The sequence below is a fragment of the Thunnus albacares genome, chromosome 8, assembly GCF_914725855.1.
Source record: "Thunnus albacares chromosome 8, fThuAlb1.1, whole genome shotgun sequence".
In the NCBI taxonomy this organism is placed as follows: domain Eukaryota; kingdom Metazoa; phylum Chordata; class Actinopteri; order Scombriformes; family Scombridae; genus Thunnus; species Thunnus albacares.
The window spans coordinates 22,968,009-22,994,925 of NC_058113.1; the positions used below are offsets into that span (position 1 = coordinate 22,968,009).

At 42.6% G+C, this 26,917-nt stretch overlaps 1 protein-coding gene across 8 annotated transcripts in view; it reads right to left on the minus strand.

Moving 5' to 3' along the window:
• Positions 1 to 26,917, minus strand: part of cadm4 (cell adhesion molecule 4) — a 154,126-nt gene that overhangs the window by 25,045 nt on the left and 102,164 nt on the right. For 2 of the 8 annotated variants that reach the window (XM_044359124.1, XM_044359128.1), the window contains exons 1-3: positions 16,748 to 19,254; positions 9,204 to 9,350; positions 1,992 to 2,279 (exon numbers count right to left, since the gene is read on the minus strand). In XM_044359124.1, the coding sequence (XP_044215059.1) occupies positions 1,992 to 2,279; positions 9,204 to 9,350; positions 16,748 to 16,844 (532 nt within the window). In that variant the 5' untranslated portion in view covers positions 16,845 to 19,254. Of the gene's footprint in view, positions 1 to 1,991; positions 2,280 to 9,203; positions 9,351 to 16,747; positions 19,258 to 23,922; positions 24,083 to 26,917 lie in introns of those variants that run through there. The other 6 variants (XM_044359122.1, XM_044359120.1, XM_044359126.1 and 3 more) reach the window with 6 other exon arrangements.

Genomic DNA, 26,917 nt, shown 5'->3' on the forward strand with positions numbered 1-26,917 from the left:
AACTAACGGGACTTGACATGGTCACATACTGGGAGTTTGTGCTTGTTGAGGCAGAATACAACAATATTACTTATATCGCGCTGAGTTTTCAATTATTGCCGGCGAGCAAATGAAAGCAGGCCCGATAGAAGCGTGCGAGAGGAGGGTGAAGGGAGCAGATGAGCAGGAATAAGGGAGCAGCGGGAGGATAGTGTCTTAATTAAAGAGTGCTTTCCCATATCTGTTAGGATCTGCCTCTAACCTTTAGTGTCACAGTTCATTTAACTCAGGGCCAAAAGACAGAGGAGAGGAGAGGAGAGGAGAGGAGAGGAGAGGAGAGATGAAGAGAGAAAACGAGAAGAAGTGAGGAAAGGAAACAGGATGAGAGCAGACAGTGAGAAAGGAGAAGTGACGAAACAAGAGCATTAGAGAAGGAAGCATTAGGAAAGAAGACAAGACAAAATAGAGTGCATCCCCTGTCTGTCTCTTTGCAACCAATAACCAAGCCGAGGAGGGAGTGCCACATCTTTGTTATTGGTGAAATTAAAAGAAAGAAAAAAGGAAAAGGAGATCAATTGAAAAGAAATGGAAGGAGTAAAGGGGAAGGACACAGAGGGGAGAGACAGACTAACGTGACAGGCATGTTCTGACAGAGAAAAGAGAGAGACTGGATGAAAGAGACACGGGGTGTCAGACGAAAATAGAAAGTGAAAGAGACGGCGGCTGACATGTTTGAAAGGGCAAAACATTGCTCAATTCATGTCCCAAAAACTGTTGACACCAGATTATCTCACATTATTTCATCTGGTCTGTGAGTTATTTGAAGGCACAGAGTATGAATTCATGAATACCAATAAAATAATGCGCCTCAGAGTGTTTTGTACAATGTCTGTATTTATTAAAAACATTTAAAAAAGATAAATTGAATAAAAAAAATAATAATAGCCATAAGCCTGAGCGAGAGACGCTGCGCATAACTTAGTCTGCAAGAGTTTTTTGGTTCGTGCTCAGTCAACTGAAAGAGCTTTTTGAGGAATTCAAATCAAATCTCGGCATTATACGCAAATGCTGATGTAACAGTGGAGTGCAAAAGTCATTTCTTCAGGGTTAAATAGACTGAAGGCGAGGGGAGAGATAGGTCTCAGATGTTTTATTGAGTGAAGTGCCCCTTTAACTGAGGGAAGCCAAGGGAGACAGCAAGAAAGAAAGAAGGATAGATCAAGGTAACAGACTGATGGATGGCTCATAGATTCATCAGAAGCAAAGAAATGAGGGTGAGGGAGAATTTAGACGATGGTGAATTAAAAAGTAGGTCTTTGAGTGCGTGTGTGAGAGAGGTAGAGTGAGAAAAGTAGAAAATCTGGTGTGTTATGTAGCATCCGTGCTTTCATGTAATTGTGGACATGTCAGAGAATGTGCAAACAAAGCACAATGGAATTAGAGAGCACAGGGAACGAAATATAAAGAGGTAGGGGAATGTGTTAATAGCAAAAGAATTTGAAAAGTGGACATACTAGAAAGACAGAAAAGCTCTAAAATATTTCTAGTAGTTGCTGTTCATGTCTGTCTTATGAATACATAGATATATAAATGTACTTCCAAGAACTTATGATTTTTCCTTGAGGGAAAGAAAACAGAAAAATGACTACTGTTCACATCTCAAAAAGTGCGTTTGATCATTTTGGAACTAGATCATCGCCTCTAAATATTGCAAACAACGCTTGGTCCAAATCAAGAAAACGGGAGGAGAGAAGAGGCTCATTCTCTCCATCCATCCATCCATCCATCCATTCATCCATCCATACCTGCTCACATCAACAAATCCATCTGCCATTCCCTCTGTCAACCCATCAATCACACATGCATTCATCCTTCCTTTATTCAGCGCTCAGTCTGTGATATTATCCACCCATTACGCTTCACCTGCCCTACATTCCCTCATTAATTTCCTCCTTTATCTCTAATAATCATCTAACCATCCATCAGTCCATCTGTCAGCCATATCCTGGTACCTGGTATCTCCCGGCCATTACGGATCCAGCGCAGGGTGGCGGCTGGCTTACTGCGCGGCGACACACAGGTGAGCTCCACCTCGCCGCCCTCCACGGCCTCCTGCTTCACCTCCACCGTGGGCGTCTCCGGGGGCACCAAAACGGAGAGTGTCGCCACCTGGTGGTGTGTGGCGTCCGTGTAGAGCTGGCAGAAGTAGCCGCCTTCATCCATGACACTGACATTGGTCAACGTGATGCGCACCAGCCGTGGCGTGAAGAGCACCATCTGGAAACGATCGTCCTTCAGAGCTGGAGGTGGGCGAGGACAATGTAGAGGGTGGAAGTAGGACAGCATGAGTTTGGGTTGTTGAAGAGGAAGAGAGTGGAGGTGGGAGAGTAAGGAGGGGAGATGGCATTATGAGAGAGGGTGGGGGGTAAGTGACAGGAAGAGTGGCAAAAACAAGGAAGGGAAAACATCATTTGTTGTCAGAGAAAACCACAGTCTGTCTGTGAAATGAGAGACTACATTTAACCCTCCTATTGTATTAGAGTCAAATTTGACCCGTTTCAAATTACATCCTCTACAATGGCCTACCTAATAATATAAAACACATTTTTCTTTTTTTTAAATGTCTATAAAAAAAAAAGTTACATCGGTTGTGTTATGGGTCAAATTTGATCTGGCAGTAATTATGGGTTGTTTATGCACGGAAATACATAGTTATTAATTGTTGCCAAACCATCATGAATAACAAAAATGACAAAAAACCAAAAGTAATAGAAATGAAATCCTATAAAAAAAAGTATAATAATATTGTGTAATGATATTAAAATTATGTCCCCAAAAGTAGCCTACGACAGACACACACATATGCATGCACACACACACACACACAGACACAGACACAGATACACATCTCCTGTCCCCCTGTTAGCAACATATAGGTTGGGGCTTTCTTACCGCACACCTGATAGAGCATGCACATTTTTAACGTGTAAGAAAATATAAACAAGTTATTTTGGGAATTATTTTGTTTATCAGATCATCTCATGGCATAGTTGCCTGTTCTGTTCATCATAAGCAATAAAATAGATAAACTGTACCTATTTTAAACTAAAAACAATTTGTACAATGTAAGTTAAATGTGGTCTAAAGTACATAAAATATCAAAGTAACTATATATATGTTATGGTTATTGATGAATAATAAGTCACTTAGCAGGTAAAACATTTTACTAGATGATAATTATTGTTTTTTTTCCAGTGCTTGTTAATGAATTCAAACACGGGTCAATTTTGACCCATGAACACTAAAGGTGTAAACCCTTTTCTAACACATTAGGAGGGTTAAAGATCCCCTCCAGACATGTTTTAAGATGTATATAAAATACTCTCCTTTGAATAATAATTTGTGTCTGATATGTAAAATCCATACATTTAAATCTACATCTTCAATCTCATTAAAAATTCCAGAATCTATAAAGATGCAAGTAATTTTCATTTCAAAAGTTTAACTGCAGGACACAAGATGTCTTCTACTTTACTATAAAGTCCATTCTCAGTGTTTGTGCACTGGAGGCTTCAAGTTTTCACATCACCCTTGGGTAAGTTGAATACTGGACCAGGATTGGTTTCCAAACTAGTTGTCATGCCACAAATCATGTTCGTAGGCCGGACCCTTAAAATTGGATTTTCAATAAGCACAGAGAAACTTTCCACTTTCAGCAGATGAATGTGAAAACAGCCTTCTAGTTTCAAACTCTGAACATACATCATTCTGCACAGTGAAGCTCAAAAAGTCAACTGTAGGAACAAGAAGAAAAACACATTTTTGAGTGGAGGGGGACTTTAACTACATTCATGCAAAAAAAGAGTAAAGGTAAAAACAAAGCGGAAACGAAAACAACAAAAATCCTTTCACTCTGGGTCAGTGTAATTGATTATTTTTTTCTTTAATGCTTCAGAGACAGACTGACACACACGTACACACACACAGACACACAGGCTCAGACTGCCAAATTGAGTGTCATATTTTAAAGAACGTTTTAACACATTTTACTGGCGGGCTTTTACTGGCTTTATTTGGAATTCGTTTTCCGATGGGAAGCACCTCAGGGGACTGATTTTTATACCTCACTCACAAACTCACTTATTCACATTCAGCAGGCTGCAGGTTCTCTTCAAGGAGCTATTTGGTCATTTCCAGATCAGCTCTACATATACAAACCTAGCGTGATAACGAGACTGATTTGCCATTTTGTTTCACTTCATTACCCACGCTGAAAGCTGTTTTCTCTTTGGAAAGGGTTGTTATTTTGCCTTCAACAATCAGTAGCGAGTGACATATCTGTCCTGCAGTTTTCATGCCAGTTTCAGTCAACATGGAAGCTGCAGTAGTGGTTAAGAGCCAGTTAACATTTTTCACTTTCATCTATAAAATATGCATAGTTAAGAGATATCCTTTTTTAAGTGGATTTCGAACAACCTGTACACAATATCTTGTTTTTAATGGATGTAGCTAGGTAACAAACTGTGTAGGAAGATGATGTTTCCATTTTTAATACCACCTACAAAACTCTTGTTGGCTCTTGTTTATTCCAACCAGTACAAAAGCTATTATTGAGTGCAGCACCAGAACTAATTGAATAACTGAAAAAAGTCAGTGAATTGATGTGGACAGCGGTTTAGACCTGTAGATGTAGGTATGCAGATGTGGCCACAAAGGCCAAACAGTTGCAGGAATTTCTTGCACTTTTCTTGCCAACAAGAGCCGCAGGTTAGATTCAAACCGAGAGTCTTAAGTTGTTGTTCTGAAAACTCAGATACTGCAGAGCATCATTTACTTTGCATAAATTACAGTGGAGAAATTTTACTTTGTGAGGTGAATATTTTTTGTTTGTGAATCTTTGAGGATTCAATACATTTTACCTTTTTCGCAAGCAGTAATTGGCAAGTACTGTACATCATGTAGCACAACAGAAAGGCAGAGGGCATTTTAATTGAATAGAGTAACATTTGCAGCTTTGGTATCAGTTATTCCTTAGCCTCAAGATAGTTTGCTCTGCATTAGCAAACAGTCAGTTCTATCTCCCACACTCTGCAATGAGAGAAGAGTTTTCACCGCCCTCTAATTTGTGATGTCACTCCCATGGACAGCACTGCAGAGGAAAAATTGCAAAACATGGGAGAAATAGTGGCTGTGACAGCACCCAAGACGATTTTCTGCTCTGGAATTGATAGTGCTGCTAAATCTAAAGCTTGGTTTGATATAAAAAAAAGTTCAGAGGGAGTTTGCAAAGTCAGTCTCGATGGAGCAGCTCCAGGCTGTACATTGATACAACAGATGTCTTGGTTCTCTCATTTCCAGCTTTGAGAGAGTGTTGTTCATTTTCCCAAGTACTGATTGGACTATCCTAAACTAGAATCTATTCATTCATTCTCTTTGTAACGGATTGCTTTATTCCTCTGTAAGCCCATTTCTAATTAGTGTCTGGCATTTTTATTCTTCATCTTATTAGGTTTTAAATCATTATTGTTTTACTTGCTGTGAAGCACTTGGTAACTTTCTGAAGAGTGCTATACGAATAAAACTTATTGCTCCAACCAAAAATGATTTTAGTAAAGCTATTACTTTGAGTGCTGCTGCCCTTTAAGTCAGTGAGAGACAAACTAAACATTATGACTGTACGCAGGGTAAACACTGCAGAAAATAACTAAAGATTGAACATGAAGAGTAAAAACACATCTGCCTTTTAAATGCTTAATTCTACAGCCAATCCTGAACCTCGGACCAATTAGCTGCTACAATCACTAACCCCATAACGCACAAAGGCGAGAGAAAAGAGGGGACAGTGACAGGGAGGATGAGAAGAAGTGAATATGAAACAATTTTCCTTTTGTTAGTGAAGAAAGAGTGGAATCAATGGCGAGAAAAATGCTGATAATAACAAATAACGCTAATAACAGTCTGTGGGTGACAGTGGCTCGATGTCCATAGATTCTCATAAATACCTTTGAGACTCACTTTGTATCGACTTGACTGTGAAACCTCTCCCTCGCTCTCCATCTCTATTTTATTCTGTCCCTTTCTCTTTGCTCCTCCGTGTTGGCTTTGGCTCACTGAGGGAACAGCAGACACTTCCCTGATGTAACACCCGGCCATCTCGCAGCATAATTCATCACAACACAGACACGTATAGATATTGGCTTAGTGTGTGTGGGTGCGCGTGTGTGTGCGCGTGCGTGAGAGAGAGCAGAGGAGGAAGAAAGAATGAGAAAAATAGACTAATATAGCTACATAATGCGGCAGGCGGGGAAAAATAATATAGATAGAGACAAAAAAACCACAGGAGACTGAGAGCGGCCCAGAGCGATAGTGTTAGTCCACTCTTCCTGGAAGTATACTAAACTAATCTCTCCGCCTCACCCCTAAAATTTCCCTTCCCCCGTCAGCGAGACCATTGTTAGAGAGCTATTCCCCACAGATAGGTAAATCTTTTTTTTTCCCTCTCTGCACTAAATGGCAACTAAATGTCAGACTTGTGTTCAACTCCAAGTTCACCTTTATTGTCCTGTCTCATTTGCATGCTGAAGAGAGTTGGCAATGGGGGGCAAAAGAGAGATATGGACCACTGAGGAGAAAGGGTCCATTTGGTTAGTTCCACCACTCTATTATGGCTATCTGTCCCCACAATCTCATAAAACACAGCCCTGACTGGTTGCTCGCTTGCAAAACAGGCAGCCTAATTCCCTGCACTTACAGCAGCAGCTCTATTTGGGCAGTTAGTGTGGAATGGCTCGGCACAGAAAGGCCTCAGTTTGTTAGCCTGATATCTGGGCAGCAGATGGACAATTGGCAGAAATAGAGGAGCCCTACAGCGAGTGATGAAGCAAATGTGGAAGTAGAGGGAGCCAGAGTGAGATGTAATTTACACTCCCAGAAAATGTCCCAAGCGAGGCTTTCCGATGCTTACAGGAGCCAAATTAGTTACTGGGATCCATCTATACTTTATACCTTGCCTAACCTTTGGATCATTTCCCAGCGATCTCTCTTTTTCCATTGCAAGGCCTTTCCTTATTCTCTTTGTTCCTGTGTCTTTCTTAATTCGCCACCCTTTGTCTCATTCTGTCCCACTCTTTTCTTTAGTCTTTCTCATTTTCTCTTTTATTGTAGCTCTCACACCCCTTCTTCCTCCTTGCTCTGATTAGGCTTCATCGTGCTTTCCGAAGGGTGCAAGTCCATGTCTCGCGGGAGAGCATACGGGGCGGCTCTGTTTAAATACTTAATGGGACGTACCGGTTGTGCTGATCTGATACAATTGGGGGGAGAGTTGAAAGTAAGGTTTCCCAAAGCTCCAACCTCGACTACCCAATTAGGGCCTCTCCGTGATCGAGGTGACTAACGAGTGAAGAAAAGGTGTGTAGAACAAAAGTATTTGAATACTTTGCCAGTGAATAGCGAAAGCAACTCTTCTGTCTTTAGTATATTAGTCTAATCAGAAAACAATGACTGTTCCCATGGGGAGTGTGGGAGTGTTGATTGTCAAAGCAATATAATTAAAAGTGCTGGAGGTTGTAATCATTAGAAATGTGAAAATATGTTCAAGTGCAAAATCTCACAAACAAAAATATCATGCTATATGTTTGTACATACAAGTAAGTAAAAAAATACAAGAATAATGCCTTCAAGTTAGAAGAGGTTTGCATTTTTTTTCATGTGGTTAAAAGCACAAGTTCAAATATGTTCGAGCAGTTCTTCGATACTTTGAGCATGTTTCACCCTCTAATGATATGAACTAATGATATGAAACTATTGTTAGAAATGTTCTTTAACCACTTGATCATATGAAGGTTTAACTACAAGGTCAGCTACAGAAAAACCAGTTCTGGATCTGGTAGCCATTCATTTTCTTGCACAAAGACACTTAAACGACCTTACTACAGTAAAGGCCTTCTACCTTCTTACTACAACACACCACTAGCAGTGGAATTTCTTTGCTACTTTAACATTCAACTATAGCAGCTTGAGTAAAGTTAGTGTATCAAACAGTCTTTGAGCATCTGAGTTAAGCTGAGAACATTTTTCAATTCAATTCAATTTTATTTATATAGATCCAAATCATAACAAAAGTTATCTCTAGGCACTTTTCACATAGAGCAGGTCAAGACCATATTCTTTAATTTAGACCCAACATTCCCCCATGAGCCGAATTAACACTTGTCACACACAGTCAGTTGATTTTGATTTGATATTCAAGCCTTTTAAGTCCAAAACTTGGTCTATTATAAATGTACCCCTTATTTACAGGGTGGTTATTCAGTGCCTCTTTTTCCTCTTTTTAGGGGCTCCATTCATAAATCTTGCACTTCCAACTACTGCTATAACTTGCAGTTGCTACTGGTTTGACATAAATTAATCAAGGCATTCATTACATTATTAGGTTGATGGTGTCTTGTACGTTTGAACCACCACAATTTGAATATATTCAAATTCTCACGCTTGCCTTGATTTAAATCTAAACAGTTACAAACCACAGTTTTAACCCTAGCCTTAAGCCCAAGCTAATGTCTTAAGAAGTTCATCACATACATGACATTGGGCATGAATAACTAAAACAATGTTAAAACTTTACTCCAATTAAGCTGCCCCACACAAAGACAATGTTTAACATCCTTGATCATTGTTTTTCTGCTCAGAGGTTTCCTAGCAGCACCAGCAGAAAATCTGGCTATGGTGGCAACTTTTGCCCTTAATTAGTTAAGAAAAAACATGTAATGTTTGCCTTCTCTGAGGCCCTAAATAAAATCTGCCTTCATTATAATATTGGTTACAATAATAATTTGCCATAAAACCACCTTTAAAAAAACATGTGATTGCCAAGGCCATGTTCTAATGAGGAGATGTAATAAGCTGTGATCTCATCACTGGGGTTAACAGTGGATTATGCAGAGAGCTTTGAACTATGCTTTTAAAACAGTTAAAGCAGTCACACTGTTAGGGCAGAGAGTAAAACCATCTCCTAAATTAACTCTGCGGTTATCTGACTTTTTAATGTGGAATCGCTTCAAAGACAAAGTGAGGACACTTGCAATAAGAAAAATGTAAAGTGTGAGTGTTAGTGAGTCATTGCTAATGTGTTTAAAAGGCTGGCTTCAAATGTCACTGAGGGCAAGTGAATAGACACTGATAGATTAGGTTCTTTTGCAGGGAAAAACGTGCATGCAGATACACACCTCGTGTGCCATTAAAGAAGAGGGTCTGCCGGCGGGGATTCTGGATGACCACAATTGATCCATCGTAATTCTGCAGGCGGCAGGAGATCTGGGCCGTACCTCCCTCCAAGACTGTCACATTCTCTGCCTGTACTGCCTGACAACGGGCTGGGGAAGAGAAAGATGGACATAAGAAAGTGAGACAGAGGGTGGATGGTGGAGAGGAAAAAAAAGAAGTAAATAAGAGGAGATGGACAAATGGGGGGAACAAATGCGGTGAAAAAGAGATGTTCAATTTGCTCACTTGAGATAGAACCTTTAAAAATAAGGCACTCAAAGCATCCTTCATTTACTCGCTATTCATCATATGGACACAATAAGAGAGAGATGGAGAGAGAGAGGAAGGGAACAGAGGAGACAGAGTGATAGAGATAAAAAGATTGAGAGCTAGAGAAAAGACACCGAAGGACTCAACAAGTAAAAGAGGGTCCCTAGGAACAATGTTATGATTATAATAGGAATGATTATAATTACTGCCATTCATCTTTTTACGTGCACAAACACACACATACAAATAGTCCTGTTGCCTCTGGCTACTCTAACAGAATGCATCAACACACATATTTGAATACATAATGCCTTATTAAAGCTCTAAGTGCCTTTCGGTCTTGAATTTAGATACACACACACACACACACACACACACACACACACACACACACACGAATGGACACACAGTAAGACAAACATGGCCACACATTCTGTATACCAATACACACACAGATTAAAGGCTGGACTTTGGCCACCTTGTGCATATAATAATAGTTTGAACAGCAATCTTATTGTGTAAAAACGCTGGCCAAAGTGCAAAGCTGTGGTGGCGGCCACGAATACACTTCACATATTCTTAATGCCATTTCTCATTCAGAGGCTAGCTAAACCAATTGATAACATTCTATTATCCCAATGTAATGCTTCTTATTACAGGTATTTGGAAAGTACAGGCGGATCGTGTGCCAACTTTGGCTGTTGCAAACGAATATGCACATACACACGCACCTGTATGAACATCCACGTGTGTACAAGTGCTCAAACATGTGCACGCTCACGAACGAGAACACATACAAACACAGATATGTGTTTGCATGCAGAGTGACACCCACACTCACAGAAACTTTTGCACATAATCTTTCAAACAAACTTGTCTGGCCTCTAAACTCAATATTTTTAGACAAGGGGGCTGAGAAACAGCAGGGAGCCTCTTTGATGTTGCTGACAGCCCAAGAGTCAGTAATGAGGAGGTTGATTATGCTTTGATTGGAGCGCCCTCCGTGTTTGTGGGTCAGGCTGTTGACACGGCTCGGCTGAGTCACACCTCCCACTGAGCACAATGGACACCGAGCTCCGCCGTTTGAATTCAAATGATTTGCAGAGCAATTAGTCATATGGCTCCAGCTAGTAGTGGAATGTGATTGCCTTGAAGAGAGTACCAGCTTGCTGGGCTCCCCAAACTAGTATTTACCAATTTGCATCTCCATTTGCATTCCCTCTCTCCCTGGCAAAGTATTGGCCGTGGGGAAGATTTAGAGAAAGAAGGACATCAGTATTGAAGCATGATGATGAAGGAGGCAATAAGGACTGCCGATAAAGACGGCAGGACTATATATATTTAACTGCTGGGTCTAGCAGTCTTTGTGAGCTCTAAAACACCTTCAGAAGGCAGGAAATGTTGTGAGAAAAACAGATGGTGGCTGCCATAGCTGGAGTTGCTGACTTGACAGCTTTGGGCCAAAATAAATGTCTATATCTGCAACCGAGTTTGTCCTTTCTGTGTGTGTGTTTGTACGACATGTACACTAGTTTGGCATGTGTGTGGGGTACGCATTTGCAGGGGTTGGCATATTGCAATTAAGCTACTTTGACATCATCTGATCCCTCCAACTTCATCCAAATTTAATTCTCCCCTCGATTTTAATCTCTTTTAATGAAATACTCAAAGTCTACATATTCATCACATCAGGGGAAACAGAGAGACACAATGGATATTGAACTGAAGACAGAAATAAACCAAGAGGGGATAAAGACAAAGGGGACTCTAATACTCTATGGAAAAGAGAAAAAAATCTTGACAATTACCACTAATTGTAGTCATTATTGCTCCCATTCTCTGCATCAATATTGTGATTCATATCGGGGGCCATCAGGCCCTGCCACCGCCATCCCAATTATTTTTCTAATGGCTGTTATTACTCATCACCGTGGCAACCAGGCTAGGCCACCATTGTTTTAAACAGTGTTAATTGTAATATTGCTGCTGTGCATCATGACAAAGTCTGTGTCTGATTAGTGACCCATCAGAGCCAACAGAGAAAGAGGTCTTCAAGTGGGAGAGCGACTCCAGACAAAGGAAGCGGCCAAAAGTTTACTTGTGGGAGGAGGCCAGAAAAACTAATTAGCTGTCCATTTGTACACCCACTTCTCCTGACAGCTGTCACCTCTTCAAAGGAAAATTAGCTGCAGCGGCGTAGCAGTAAAGAGCAAAGAAAAGCGACAAAGAAAAATAAAAAATCGTTAGCCGCCATTGCGAGCGTGACGGCTGGCATCCGCTGTCGCCTGCTGAGAGATGCCACCCAGAAACACCTGCTGGCTGCTGGTGGATGATCAGTCTGGGTGAAGAGAACAGAGGGATGGAGAGACGGTGGGGGAGTGAGGGCTCTAACCAGGAAATGATAGCAGGGAGTTAGGAAGTGATGGTTTGGGTATAATAATGCAGCTGGCGGGGGCTGGACGAAAATATACGGAAGATGACGCATATTCTTCCACTCCCGCTCATAACACAGCTGGGTATGGCACTTTAGTTTGACTGTAGGTTTTATTGGCTGCCATTCACATCAAGGCCATGAGCCTGTGCCTCCGATCACCACTATAGTTCAGTAGAGAGAGGGAATGAGAAGGAGAGGGAGGGAATCAACCTCTGTGACAGAGGTATTAATCTGGCCCCCATTAAAATCTATGCCCATAATAAAATACTCCACAAGCATTGAATCATATTAAGAGAGAATGCTGAGAGCAATCGATACCATGGTAGTGCACTGACGGCTATGATCAACGGATAAATAAAACAAGAGGGGGAACAAAAACAATCACTTCTCTCTCCAACCAAGCGGGGGCAGTATTTCATAGCGGTGAATTGGTGCCTCTCATCATTTGAAATGCCTCTACCCCCACTGCCATGGCCCCGGAAAAAAAAGGAGCCTTTATTTACTACGGCAATAGAGATCTGAGAGGGGCCATCATTTCAAAATACATAAACAAATAAATAAATAATGGCCGTGCAAATTCATAAGACAAGGCTGTTTAGGGGCCCATCCTAATGGTCCTGCAATGGGGTTGAGTTATATGCCGAGGAAGGCAGAGGAAAGAGGGACAGAGGGATGGGAGGTGTGGAGAGTTATGTAAAAGAGGGGGATTTGGGAGGCAGCCAGGTGGACTGCTGGCTCAACCTTGGTCACGGTAAATTCTAGAAGCTGCCTCACAGGTGCAGGGTTAGCTGACTGAATTACCGCCTTGCTGCGTTGCTCTCCCTCTCCGGTTCGCTCGCTCCCCGTTTCTCTCTATACATATCTCCGAGAGTGAAGGAGAGTGAGGGGAAGATAGAACAAAAAGACAAGCCGCACAAGAGATGAGCTGTCTCAATTTGCCCCAAACAAGCCCCCATGTATCCTTGAAGCAGTGCAGTCACTGTCTCCCTATTCATTATCTCTCATTATCTTTCAATTGGAAGTGGGCCAAGAGCTTGTGTTTTCTTTGCATGCAGGCCACGGATTTACAAGAGAATCAATGATGGAGACTACAATGCACAACCCCTTATGTTATTACAGCTTTAATTAAAACAATAACAGCGGCTCATAGTTTCCACTCTTATGGGGTCGTCTGTTGGCAACTTCTCCATCTCTTCCCATCTGGATGTACATTTTTCCCGTTATCCCCGGAGTCTGTGAGGTGAGCCAGTTTCGACAGTATGCAAATGAATTCTGCAATGTTTATGTGTGTGAGTGTGTACTGTATGTGTGTATAAACACTTGCTCCAGGTTAATCACAGAGTTTTGTGGTGTACCGACTCCATGAAATAGCTGACTTTGAGGTTCTTCTGTTCCATACCTCCCTCTGCAGACCCACATCTCGCCCCCAATCCCTCTTCCCCCCTTTTTCTTCCCTGTCTAAAATTATCACTCCATCTCTCTCAGGGAGCCAGAACTCTGCCAATCAAATCCAGTGCAAAGAAGAAAAAAAAAAAAGCTCCCTCTATAAATAATACATAATCCTTTACAAATCTCGCTCTCGTCTCTCTCATTACCTTCTTTCTTCCGCTTTCTCCTGTGCTCCTTTTCTTTCCTCTCCTTTGCTCAGCCTTTCTTCTGATTTTTTGAGCTCACTCCCCCACCCCTCCCTCCCCTCCCTCCCTCGCTTCCACTTGGTCCACAACTCATATTTCTCTCTTCCTGCTGCCTTCATGTCTAATCTTATTCTCACCATCTCCCTCTTTCTCTTTTTATTTAAACCCTCAGTCTCTCCATCCCTCTCCTCCCCACCTTCTGCCTGATCTAATCCTTGAGTCCTCCTCCCTTCACCAGTACTTTTTCCTTTCTTCTCATCCTCTTCCTCCTTCTCTTCTCCCTTATCTTTTAGTCCATCGTTCATCATGCATCTTCCTCGTCAGCGCTGTCCCAAACATCTCCTCTCCTCTCTCTTTCTCCCCTGAGCCTCAGGAGAATCTTTCTTTCTCTCTCCCCTGTTAGAGGCTGTCTCACTCCTGTCCCTTCTTCTCTTTCCTTTCTTCATCCCCCCCCCCCCCGCAATAGTATCCTTCCAAGCTGCAATGTGCTTTCATTCCCCCTTGCAATCTCTCTCATTCTTTCTCTTTTTGTGACTCAGTGGGAATCTTTTCCTGCCTCTCTGCTGGTTCTATCTCCACACTCTCCTTCGCTAAATGTGATTTGTTCTGCAGCTCAAGTCTGCAGCATAATCACGCTGTTTTTATAGTGTGCCGGGAGAGCGGAAGAGAGGGAGCAGGGGGAAGACAGAAAAAAAAAAAAGTCAGAGGAGTAAATGGGACAAGAGGACAAAACAAATGAGTGGAGAGGGAGACCGAATGTCTCAGTTTTTCCTCCCTCTTTCATCTTCTCCTCTACTTTTGACTGTTTTAATCGTCTGTCGTATAACTCAGCCCGCTCTCCACTTTCTATCCCTCTCTTTTTTCTCTCCGTCTCTCTTAATCTTTCTCTCTTTGGCAGGAACTTCAGACTTCCTCTCATCCGACTCTATTTCCATCACCCACTGGTGTACTGCTAATCAGCAAAATCAGCATAAAATTGTTTCTTTTCACTCTTGACCTCTCATTAGAATCATTTACTTTCATTTATTTATATATTTCTCATCCTGTTTTTAACACTCTGACTTTGCTCCCTAGTCACGCTGCCCTCATCCTCCGCATTGAAATCTGTTGTCTTCTCTCTTTCCCTCCTCTCACCTACACCTTGCTTTTCCTTTACCTCCTCCCCTAATCTCCCCCCCGCTCCTGCATCTCTCATTTTGACCTTCGTATCTTTATGTCTCTCCAGCCCTTTGGCGTATTTCAATCACTCCGTCCCTCTTTTACCCCATCCTCTCTTCTTCCCTCTCCCGCTGCATTGCATCTCCCTGAGCACTCTCCTCTCCTCTTGTCCACCCATCCCATTATTCTTTCTGCTCTCTTGTTCACCTCTTCTTACCCTTCACAAACCACCATCTTCTCCTCTCTCCTCTTGTCTCTTTCCCTTTTCCTCTCCTTCCTCCCATTCTCTGTCATCTAAATCCGGTTAGCTCTATCTACTGTGCAGAGTTTTATGGCCCAGGTCTGTCACAGCCCCAACAACCCTGCAACAATGGCCACCACGCACACCCCAACAGCGGCTTAAAGGAAATTTACAGGGCTATTACGCGACGGCTACCACACTGGAGATTCACCACAGCCAAAAGCAGTGGTCTTAACACCCCTTCAAAATCCACCACATGGCTGGATTCCCTTTGGTGTGTATTTGTTGTGCACTGTTTGTGTGATGCGGTTGAGTGTGTATGCGGCGTGTGCATGCATTTAGAGGCAAGTGTGCGTGCGACAGAGTATATGTGTGTGTGCACGTTCAAGGCTTGACACAAAACTGCCCTCCTGGCATGAATTACATAACTATGCTGACTGCCAAGACACAAACTCATTCTTTCTCTGTGTCCCTTACTCCCCTATGTCACCCCTACCCAGCATCCTCCACAACATCCCACAAAAGACAATGTCCTTCTGTTGATCTAATATGCAAAAAAAAAAAACCCCCCCCCAAAAAAACAACCCAGCACTGAATTGAAATTTTGCCTGGCACGGAAGAGAAGGTACGGTGCGCAGCGGCACCGTGCTTGTTTACCAATGAGAAGCGAGGAAAGAACATCTCCCTGTATTAAGTGCATAATAATAATGGCAGGAGGTATTAATAGCACCTAGCAACACTGCCACTGATCTCACTCCACTTCATGTACTGTTTTTTTCTCACCGTCTCTGCCTGGTGTTCAGTCAATCTTGCGACTCTTGGTTTCAAAACTCGACCTCATGCAGCTCTTTTTCAGGCCTTGTCTCTTGTTTTTTATCTTTGTACCCCTCCCCTCCATCTTTGTCTTTCTTGCACACACACAGACAGCGTTGTTCTCCATCTCTGTCTCGCTATTTCTCTTTTTGCCTCTGCTGCTCCCTCCCTCCTTCACATACAAGCGTCTATCTTGCCAGGTCCTTCTTTCCTTGTGTCGGTCTGTCTCTCAATATATACTGGTCTCTTGTACTGCACCCCCCCCTCTTTCTATTCGACAACCTCTCCATTTGGCTCTCTATATCTCTCCTACTCTGGGGTCTAACTTTCTTTTATTAGGTTCTTCAGAGGAAAGCTGAGAAAAAGGCTTGAGCTACTTTTATATCTCTCTTTCTTTCTATTTTCATTCGTAACTGTTTCCCTTAAAGTCCTTTGGTCCATTCATCTCCTCTCTTTTTCTGCCCTGTCTCTCATTCCCTGGTCCTTTCACCCCCTTTGGGTATACGCTCATGTCTTCATATTCTCTCTATTCTTAATCTTAATTACCGATTCTAACTTAATTACCAGCATTTTGAACAATTCATCCGAAGCTCTCATTTCATGATTCCATTGCACGCTATTCCTCCCGTAGTCATGTGCTCGGCAATGCACCGGATCTCATTCTGTATCAATTTTCACCAATTAGTATCATATTCTTTTTAACGGAGCAATCAGATTACAACATTTTGGGGTGTATCCTGAGGGGGTTTAACCTAAAAAAAGGGAGCTTGTGCTTACATTATATTTCTACATACTGGCAATAATATAACATTAGTGTGTGAACATTATGTACTTGTTTCCCTGACTTATGTGGTGCATAATGACACCTGAGTTTCCCTCGAGAATCAATACTGCACGTCTCATTTAATCTGGATGTGTGTGTATGTACATGTGAGTGTTCATGCGAGCATGACTTACGAGTGATGCAGAGCAGGACCAGGACCAAGCTGCGCAGGGCCAGAGAGAAGGGGGCAGGGAGGAGGCGGCAGAGGACAGAGCTCCGGACAGGCCTCATTGTGTATTGAGAAGCTGTGTGTGTATGTGTGAATGTGTGTTTGTGTGGATGTGCACGTTTGATCAATGGCTCCTCTGTGACCCTGCCTGCACTGCTACAGACAAACTATTCCACACACACACACATATATACACACACACACACACACACACACACTCTGATTTGTTCTCAACTGCAATACTGCAGACACGTGCACACACTAACTGCCCAGCTCTACTTCAGTGCAATCAGACAGAAGATGTTGTCTGAGGACAATACTTAAAGAAAGGAATCGAATGTGCTACGTTGCATCACAACACATGCAAAGAAAAACTGTTTTAGCTGGAAAGTCACATAAAGCTGAATTGTAGCCAGAGCTTGCATGCGATACACAAGTTTGGGTGCTTACAGAGCAAGCAATTTAGACACTGTATCACAATGCACGCACAGATGAACTTGCAGCAGTAACACTGTTGAATTTAGCACCTTGTGGTACTTAGAAAGAACTTATGACATGTGTTGTCTGAAAATCCTCACAGTGCAGAAGTGTTGCTGCTACAAAACAGTACAGAAGCTCAGTCCCATCTAAGCAAAACAACAAACACTGCTAGGCTTTTTCTACCGCACAGCGCTTTGAGCCTCCTGAGGCCAAAGCCCAAGACTCTCAGATCAATAAACTAGAAAAACCAATACCAAAAGTGACCAAAGCAGACCTGCAATACTATGTTTACCAGAAAAGGTATGCAGCATTGGCAGCAATGCAGTTTTAACCAAATGAGGGACAACTTAATTAGTTAGTCACTGTCTGTACACCACAGAGTCAAACTCTGAGCTAAGCTAGTTCGAGCACCATGTGCCCTAACAATCAGCCACACAATTAACCACAATAACAAATAGACTGCTTGCCTCCTATAGGTCAAACCATACTGCTCCAAGGGACAAAAAGAAAGCATCAGTAATCTATACTTTAGTCAGATACAGGCTGAGAAAATGTCTTCCAAAGCAAGTCAAGTTTATATCTACTGATGTTGACTGAAGGCTAACTTATAAAATAGAGCTACCTACATCGCTGTGCCCTCAAGGACAGAGAAATCCGGGGCAACAATGTTCATTCTCGAACAAATTGTATTTTAATGAATCAAACAGGGTTTTCAGCACTTCTCACCCAACAAATCAGCAGGCAGAAGTCAATGTTCCTTTGAGCTATAACTCGAACCGGCCAGGTCTCTGGAGAGATGTATACACTTTCTCACTGCAACTCATCTAGAGATGGCTATGGTTAAATAAAATCCATTGAGCTTGAGTGCAGCTCTATAAAGACAGAGAGTGGAAGTGCTTGCCTCGTGTAGAATTACCAACTTGTTAGGGGTCGAGCAAACTGCAGATATTAAACTTTTTGGTCCGTTATTTTACCCCCGAGACTTGCACATTATTCTCACAAGGTATCTACTATTATTCGCTTGAATGCTAGAACTCTTTCGATATGCTATCATGTATACACTGTAGCTCAAATGGACAGTGATTTTACATGGTAATTTCGGACTCCTCAGAATAATCACAGGCTATCAGACAGTATAACAGTGCAGCACTGACCTGACTAACACTTCCCTTCCAACATGCTCCATTGGGTACAGTCAGCGCTTGGGTGCACTCTAGATACACACTCACTCATACACACTGATCTGAAAGCCTGCTGTGTTTTAGGTCCGGATGGCGTTCCGCTGATTGTCAGCACCTAATGCACCGCAGGTCCCTGAGAGTATGTAGCTTTTGTGTGTTTGTATGTGTAAGTATGCGTGTTTAATATGTGTGTGTTCGAAGCATAGAGACAAAGCGTGACGAGCCGCACCGCACACCTCACCGAGCACGACTATCTGATGGAATAAAGTGCGAGTGTCATCCTTAGATTACCACACACTGCCCAGCTCTCTCTCTCTCTCTCTCTTTTTCTCTCTGTGCCACTGCAAACACAATGAGCTCTAACGGTGATGGCCCTGACCCTCCTGGCAAAGCCGAAAGCGGATCATAGCCAATCTTCCCTACAGCGCTGACTTCACTGGTCAACTGGCAGACGCTGAGAAAATTACTCTGTGTTGGTATACACCAGCAGCTCAGGTCTGGCAGGTCTGGGTCCTTGCAGGAGACGGACGGAAACAAAATCTATTCACTTGTTCAAATTGATCTCCTCAAATTGTGTTTGGTTTATCCGTTCTGCCCTCTTACTCTCTCCTCTTCCTTCAATCCTCCAGTCAATCCGCAGCAGCTAGTTAGTTCCCACAAGTTTTTTCCTCCATCGCTTCACTTCTTTCCTGTTGATCTATGAACAAAGTTATAATCCCAATTTGGTATCGTTGTTGATCACGTCCGACCCTCTATCCGTTTTCTGTCTTCCACTTGTTTATATAACCCTGGCCTCCCTCCCCTTGCTCTTGCTAGAATGTGTGTGTGTCAGTGTGGGATCAGTGTCTGCATATTTTGAATACTATTTTGTGAAGGTTATAGGGATGGTTGTGTGGATGGAAGCAGTGACAATGGTCGTCTTTCAGGTCAACAAACAGTAGCGGCGTGTGTGTCTGAATGTGCTTGACTGTCCAGTGTTGACTGAAGCAGGGTGTACATTTGGCTGTCTGTTTGGCCCTTTCACTATCTACTACCCATTAATTTACCCATGCAGGCACACACAGAAGCATCATAGTGCCTCTTTATGTTAAATGGCCGTTTTTATGGCTGCAGGGATGTGTTCGGCTGTCTGCTGACAAGAACTGCGTACGTGTTTGTGCAAGGCATTTGTAATTTGAAGCGGATGTGGATAAAGCAGAAATGAATATGACTATGGCTGTGTTATGAGTTATGCTGATGTGAAACTGGCTCAATAAAAGGTATCTGCTCCATATTTTTATACTGATGAAACAAATCATCGCCAACAGCTAGTCCAACCTGTCAGTATATTCTGCATCAACACATCATGCATAATGCAATTCCTGTGTTCAAGCTCATTGCCACATGTACTATCATTACTGCTATTGGCAATAAAACTGGCAATACAAAGCCAACGGTGAAAGCTAACTACTCTAGACTTGGAGTCTATGACTTTCATTGTCCTGTAAAATGCAAAAGGCAACACAGTTTTGATGTCGTAATAGCACTTGTACTTGTTCTTAATCAAGTGATCATAAAATATCAGTTCTAATCTGCCACAAGCTCTATTTACAAACATCTTTATGCATTCAATTTGAAACGTGCTGTTCCCCATTATCAAGTCAAATAAAGTCGAATTTCTTTATCAAGTGCTTTTAACATAGTAGGGTCATCATAAAGTGCTTTATGCAGCAACAAAGGACATAATTACAGACAAAAAGAACACATTACAAATCATTGCACGACTGGTGAGTGTGTGCATGTTTGTGTGTGTGTCTGCAAAGGCCCTGTGTGGGCAACCCCCTGATGGGTGTATTTGTTTTTGTCGCAGTATGCGCAGAAGGAAGGGAGGTAATGGCAAATTGTGTCCCCTATCCCCCTTCCCATTTTTTCTCCTCCTCTCTCTCTCTCATCCAAATCTAATTTTTAATGGGCTTCATTGGTGCCACCGTGGAATAAGTGTTGCCAAAGCACTTAAGGGGCTTAAGTCAGCAGCGTGCTGAAAATATTAAGCACTCAAACAGCCTTACAAGGATCCCTGCCTGCTTAAGTATGCCGAGGAGGTCGTGCCAGCATTTAATACCAATGGTATTAAAGCGCTCCGACAAGGGAGAGGAACAGAAATATAGATATATACAGTATGTACCACAACTGGGAATAGATGGAGAGATGGAGGCTGGCGGGAAGAATGAAAAGAGGTGGGTAGAGGTGGGTGGGGGTGGATGGGTGGGTGGGCGGGGGGACATGTTTGGGAGACAAGTAAGAGTCAAAGGGATGCAGGGACAAAAGAAAGTGGCAAGATTGGTGGTGAGGTGAGGAAAAGAGTGGGAAACTAAAGAATGTAGGAGAAGACAAAGGAGAAAAAAGGGTGAAAAGAATTGGTGAGACAGGAGAGGAAAGGAAATGAAAAAAAAAATCACTGTAGAGGAGGAGAGATGTGAGGGAATCGGGCCAAGGTGTGGGAGGTAAGGGTTGATGGGATAGCTGTGAACCAGCAGCAGAGGGCTAATGCAGAGATTCTATCGGGAGGCTTATCCAAGATTAAATTTCTCTTTGTCCTTAAGGCGCTTCTTGGGTAAGCGGAAGTGTCGAATTTATTTCTTATGTCTCCCTCGAGGTTGTGCAGGCGAGTGGGCTGGGAGCATGCATGTGTGTGTTTGTCTGTGTGTGTAAGCGTGCGATGGAGGGGGGGGGGGTTACATGTATATGCGTCTGAGTAGGCGTGAATTTTGAGGGTTTATTAGCTGGCAAAGTGTGAAGGAGGGCATGTGTTCCTGAAAGGTAAAGATAAATCAAATGAGCATCTCCCCAAGGGTGTTTGAGCATAAGTGAACATCCAAGTATTAGTGCGGTTACATTGATGTGAACTCATACATACAGATATTCATGAATACAGATTGTGTATATTAAATGAAATTCAAATCGCATTTTCTTGTCCTTTTTAAAAATGTTTTATAAAGTTTGTTTTATGGAGCTGCCACAAAGTCCCAGAACTCTAGAAAGTTTAATCGCTCATAGGAAAGTATTATCTGTACTGTCCTGATTGAGTAATCTCCTCTGGGACTCTCTCCAGTGTAAACAAAATACACAATACTATTTACAACAACTGTACCGGGCTTGATTCCTTATACATTATCTTTCTCTTTTACAAAGAGAAAATCATAAATACCAAATTATAGGCTATTTTTCTTATAACAAACAACAATTTCGACCCAATTCTGTGTACATTCGCATCAGGGTTGGCATGATCACCTCCCTGGGCCTCTGCTCTCCTTTCTCTAGTCTTTCTGATGTCTTGTTTGTCTGGCTGACTTGGTGTTAATAGCTAGCCTAGAGCCATGCACTAGCTAATCCAACTGGGTTTGCTGTGAACTCTCTAATTAGAAAAGTCACAGCTCCTCGATCTATGGACACTATCAGTGACTGCAGTTTCTGGAGGCGCGGCGCAGGCTACTTCCTGCTCACCTCACGCTCCTGGACACAGGAATCAATACGGCCCGATCATTTGGGTATATTTCGAGTGACGCTGCCTGTCTTTCCTCACACAACTTGGGATTACAAAGTTTTGATTTTCTTTATTTTTCACAGTCTGTTGACAGTGGAGCCTGGCAAATAAATAAAAGTCAATATGGCTCACATCAGGACAGGCTAACAAGAATACACAACAAATATTAGGATTTGAATCACTGGCTGTCTGAAATTGCACGGTTTGGACGGTGTTGCTTGAGCACAGGGTGTGTTAATTTATATCTTACTCCAATTTTTGCCTCACCTTCCTCTGTGTCTCTATAGTAAACCTGGAGATTAAACTGACTTTTTGGCAGACAGCAGAGTGGAAGGGAAGACATAAAGGCGCTGTGGTAGCCATTGTAGACATCCTATTATTAGTCTCATCCCATTATGCATTTACCATGGATCAATCGTGCATTAAGGGGGACAATTTTAGCGTATTCTTTTCAAGCCAGGCAAAGAACTGAGCATGCATTTTAGAACAAAACACTTTCTAGTGACAAACTGCCAAGAATCGAAGATAGAGAATTCTACTGATAACTAGTTGAAGAGGCCAGTTGAAGTATTCTACTTCAGTAGAAATGCTACCCTTTTGTTTAATTCACTTGGATAGAGCAGTTATTTAACACAGGACTCAGAACCTTTCTATCAGTCACATTCTTTCATCCACAAATCTACCAGAATTTCTTTCTGCTTTGGTGCCGTACATGAATGTGGGCCAGATCTATAATTCATCTCAACAATAAATTCAATGGAATATTCCTCTCCAATGCCAATGCAGACAAAAGCTTCAAGGCTCTCAGGTCAAAAACATTAAAAAGAAACTCCTACAACTTGCTCAAATTGACACAAAAGAGCTTTTTGCTTTCTTTCATTGATTTAACAAGGAAACGTTTCAATTGAACTTACTTTAACTTACAAACTCTTCACTGTTATCGTGTTTCTTGTGGTTTCACAAACACCTCAGTTTCTGGCAACTAAAGAATGATCACTGCTGTTATGTTAAAGTTTAGGCAGCTCAAAGCACATGGTTAAAGTCAGAGAACAATTGTGGTCTCGGTTAAACACACACACACACACACACACAAAAAAATCAATGGCGAATTAAAGCAAGAGATGGGATGTATTGACTTTTTCCAATATTTAATCAAAACATAATCATTCCCATATCTTAATTTATTGTTTTAGTCACCTAATCCTATCAATACAACAACCAAACAGGACACAAAATGATCTCTGATGTCGAAGTCCTGTGCTCTGTACACCCAAGTACTGAGGCTCACCTCCTCCATGTGAATTCTGTGCTGTATGAAAAAAGTCACATTTCTTGGTCTGGAAAAACACCTGCCAGTCAATGTAATCCAGGCAGCAATTATTTTTCCTACAAAACATATTCGATAAGAAAATGTAGTACATAAACATATTTCGTTGGAGACAGGGTTGTGTTGTGTATGACTGAGGAGGCCTGGAACACACCAACAATTATAGATATACTATATATTGTGTAGCAGTGCCCTTCTCTGGGATTATGATATCACATGTGTGTCATATGCGAACGATCTTTATTGGACATTTTATGGATAGTAACTGGAAAAACAAGTCATGTGTGAAAAGGGCTTCAGAAGAGGCGGGAGTCCTTACCAGTGTGAATAACATCTGTAACAATCGAGAAAGATACAGCGGCAGTCAAAGAAGCTGCAGGTTTTCTCATTTGCTCAGATAAAGAGAACTGCAGGATACAAGGTGTAAAGATTTTTAACACAGACACTTAAATGTGCTCCTTGGCCCTTGCTGTTTTCATACATGCATTAATAGAAAGATGCACACTTAAAGAGTAAGGAGGCATTACAGGCATATTTTATGCACAACCATGCTAGCCCCCCCATTGGGTGAAACTGAACGCTAAGCTCTGTCATCCCTTATTCAGTAAGATAAATGCAAACAGTGTTACCTGCCAAGTTGGGAACGTACCGATGGAGCTTCCTAACGAGTGTTTCTGCGTGCGCTGTGAGCCACATGCTACACAGCTACCTGCTGGGAGTTACACTCATTATCCATGTGGCATCATACCTCCCGGTGACAGGCTACAACTCTCTGCTCTCTGTCTTCTCTACTGCGGTGCATGTGTCAATCTCTCTCCTTTGTGTTCTTGGTGCATGTGCTAACATTTGCCTGTTACGGAGTGTGTGGAGTTCTCCTTTGTTCCCTGATGTGTGTACTTGTGACAGAGAGTGTGTCACTGTGCCCATATCTGCGTGCACCAGTTTGTTATCTTTCTTTTTACTTTCCATGTATATGCGTGTGATGTGTTATTAATGTGCATATCAACCTGTCAAGGCCGCAGCTTATGATGTTTCATTTTTTGTGCGCTCTGCAGGGTTACATGTGTGTATTTGGGTGTGCCATGGCATAGTGTGGGTGATTAGAATTGAGCAGCTATGTGCCACTTTGCTGTGGGGTACTCTGCCAACCGCCTTGCCCCCATTCCGCCAATTCACAAATGCCTAACAAAGGGATAATTTCTTCCTCGCATGATATAATCTTTCCTTTCACCCAGTGCCTCAATGGAACCCTTTATGGCTTTTTATCACATCTCTCTTTCCCTCCCTCGCTCCATCTCTTTCTGTCTTTCTCACTCTGTCTGTTGCTTTTCCCCTCCCCTCCCCTGCTCGTCTGTCTCTCTCTCCCTGCTCGCCCTCTCTGCCTCTGTTTCTTTTTTCCGATCCTTTTCTTGCTCTACTCCTCTCTCACTTTGACCTTACAGAGGATCTTTGCACTTAAGTCACTCTTGTTACTCTTTCTCTCTTTTTCCTCTCTCTCTTACTCTCTCTCTCTCTCTCGCTCTCTCTCTGGAGGAAAATCACACACTCATCAGTTTGCCGGCTCTGTTCCTGACGAGCGGGCTCGCAAGGAGAATATTAACGAAGCTCCTCAGCCAATTAACACCTAAAGCACATAACAACCTTTTATGCCAGCAGACACCCTCGCATGCACGTGCGCGCACTTGCCCACACGCGTATATGGGCTGCACATGCATAGACACACTAGGGCACACAAACACATGCAGGAAATAAACACACTCACTGCTGCACACAAAGATTTAGGCTGAACAAACCCACTCGTATTAGCAAAGAGGTGCACATAAACAGAAGCACACACACACACACACACGCACAAATAGATTGTGTTGATGAGTGTGTATTGGAAGGAGGGGGGACATTTATAGGAGCAAGGGGAAGTAATATAGAGGGAGAGGGGATGCAAACAAAGTGATGAGCAGCAGGGAGAAGGAGGGTGAGGAGAAAGGGAGGGAAGGAAAGACTGAGGGGAGCAAGGAGAGACAGATTTATGGAGTGTGAAGAAAGGCATAAAGAAAGGGGGGAAAATCAGTGATAGAAGGTTAACGTGGCTTGGCTGCTCCTGACATGGTTCATGCTAATTTGAAAGGTTTAATAGTGGATGGGTGTACACTGACACGCACACACACACACATGCACACAGACACACACACACACACACACACACACACACACACACACACACACACATTGGGCACTGACACATGTAACATACTTGCCTTAGCCAGGACAACACAATGCATAAAACATAGTTGTAGAAAGGGCATTAGCAGTGAACCTTTGCACACGTGCACACACACACACACACACACATGTGGTTCAGTCTCCTTGTATGCATAAAACATGGTGAGAGACAGTAGGAGCGGGGGGACGTGAGGGAGATAGGATGAACAAGTGCGAACGGACAAAAAGCGTATGGTAATGACCCGGATAACGAAAGGTGGCTGCGAGGGGTGGAGAGTCATAGAGACCGAGTGAGAAGGGCGAGTGTGAATGTGATAAAGTAATGGTGAGGAGAGAGAGAGAGAGAAACTTTCCTCACGGCCTGCTGCCTCTGGATTGAACAGCGTGCAAATGAAAAATGGAGATGAAATAATTAGACAGGCTGACTAGAAGCGCTCATCTAAATATGTAAATGCACTTAATTTTACTTTGATTTGCTCCACTGCTTCCCTATCACTCTCCCACCTCTATCTCTCCCACTTTCCTCCTTCCATTCTTTCCCTCTCATCTGTTTTCACTCTCTCGTCATGTTTTTCATCTCCATTCTCCCCCTATCTCTGTCTTTCTGTCACACTCTCTCCCTCTCTGTCCTTCCTTCTACTCTGTTTTCTCTCGCTGCATATTAAAGCTACAGTATGTTAATACACTGTAGGTACGTCAGCTCAATTATCCACTGTTTTATAGACTTAACAGGAGTATGCCAGAGAAAGACAGAGTGTGTTTAATTAGTTCATTCACGCCTGTCTGACTTTGTGATGGGGTGCGCATGTACGTGTATGACTGCACACATGCCGGCATGCATGTGTATGTTTGTGTTGAAGGATAGGTTTGGATTTCAATCTTAATGCAATACTCACAGAAGTACATTGAAATCATTCCTCCTCTCCCTTGTGGCTGTGAAGTGATTTTTAGTGCCACCGCGCTGTAAAAGATCCACCGTCCTTGTTATGTGCAAAATTGCATTCTGCAATTCAGCCAATGCTAATACATGGCATAAGCAGTCTGAGATAGCCAAATCAAATGGGCATATTCCAAAATTACAGTTTATTTTATTCCGAGCCGCAGCAGGGGGAGACATCCTGGCGTGTTTCTGGGATGTAACACTGAAAATATACCTATGAACGAAGATACTCGGTTGATTTGGCGAGGTCAGACTGCTGAAGCCTCATAAGATTCAGCTGAATTTTGGAATTCTTACAGCGTGTTCAGACAGAAAGCAAATTTCACCTTGCTTCATTCGCTTGAATTTGACTGCGGGACTGTTTGTGCAGTGCCGTGTTTGCTTTGCCCCAGACAACCAATGTACTAACAGTACAGATTTTGGCTGTAAGCTAACTAGAAGTTAGCCGGTCAGCCTCTGATTTC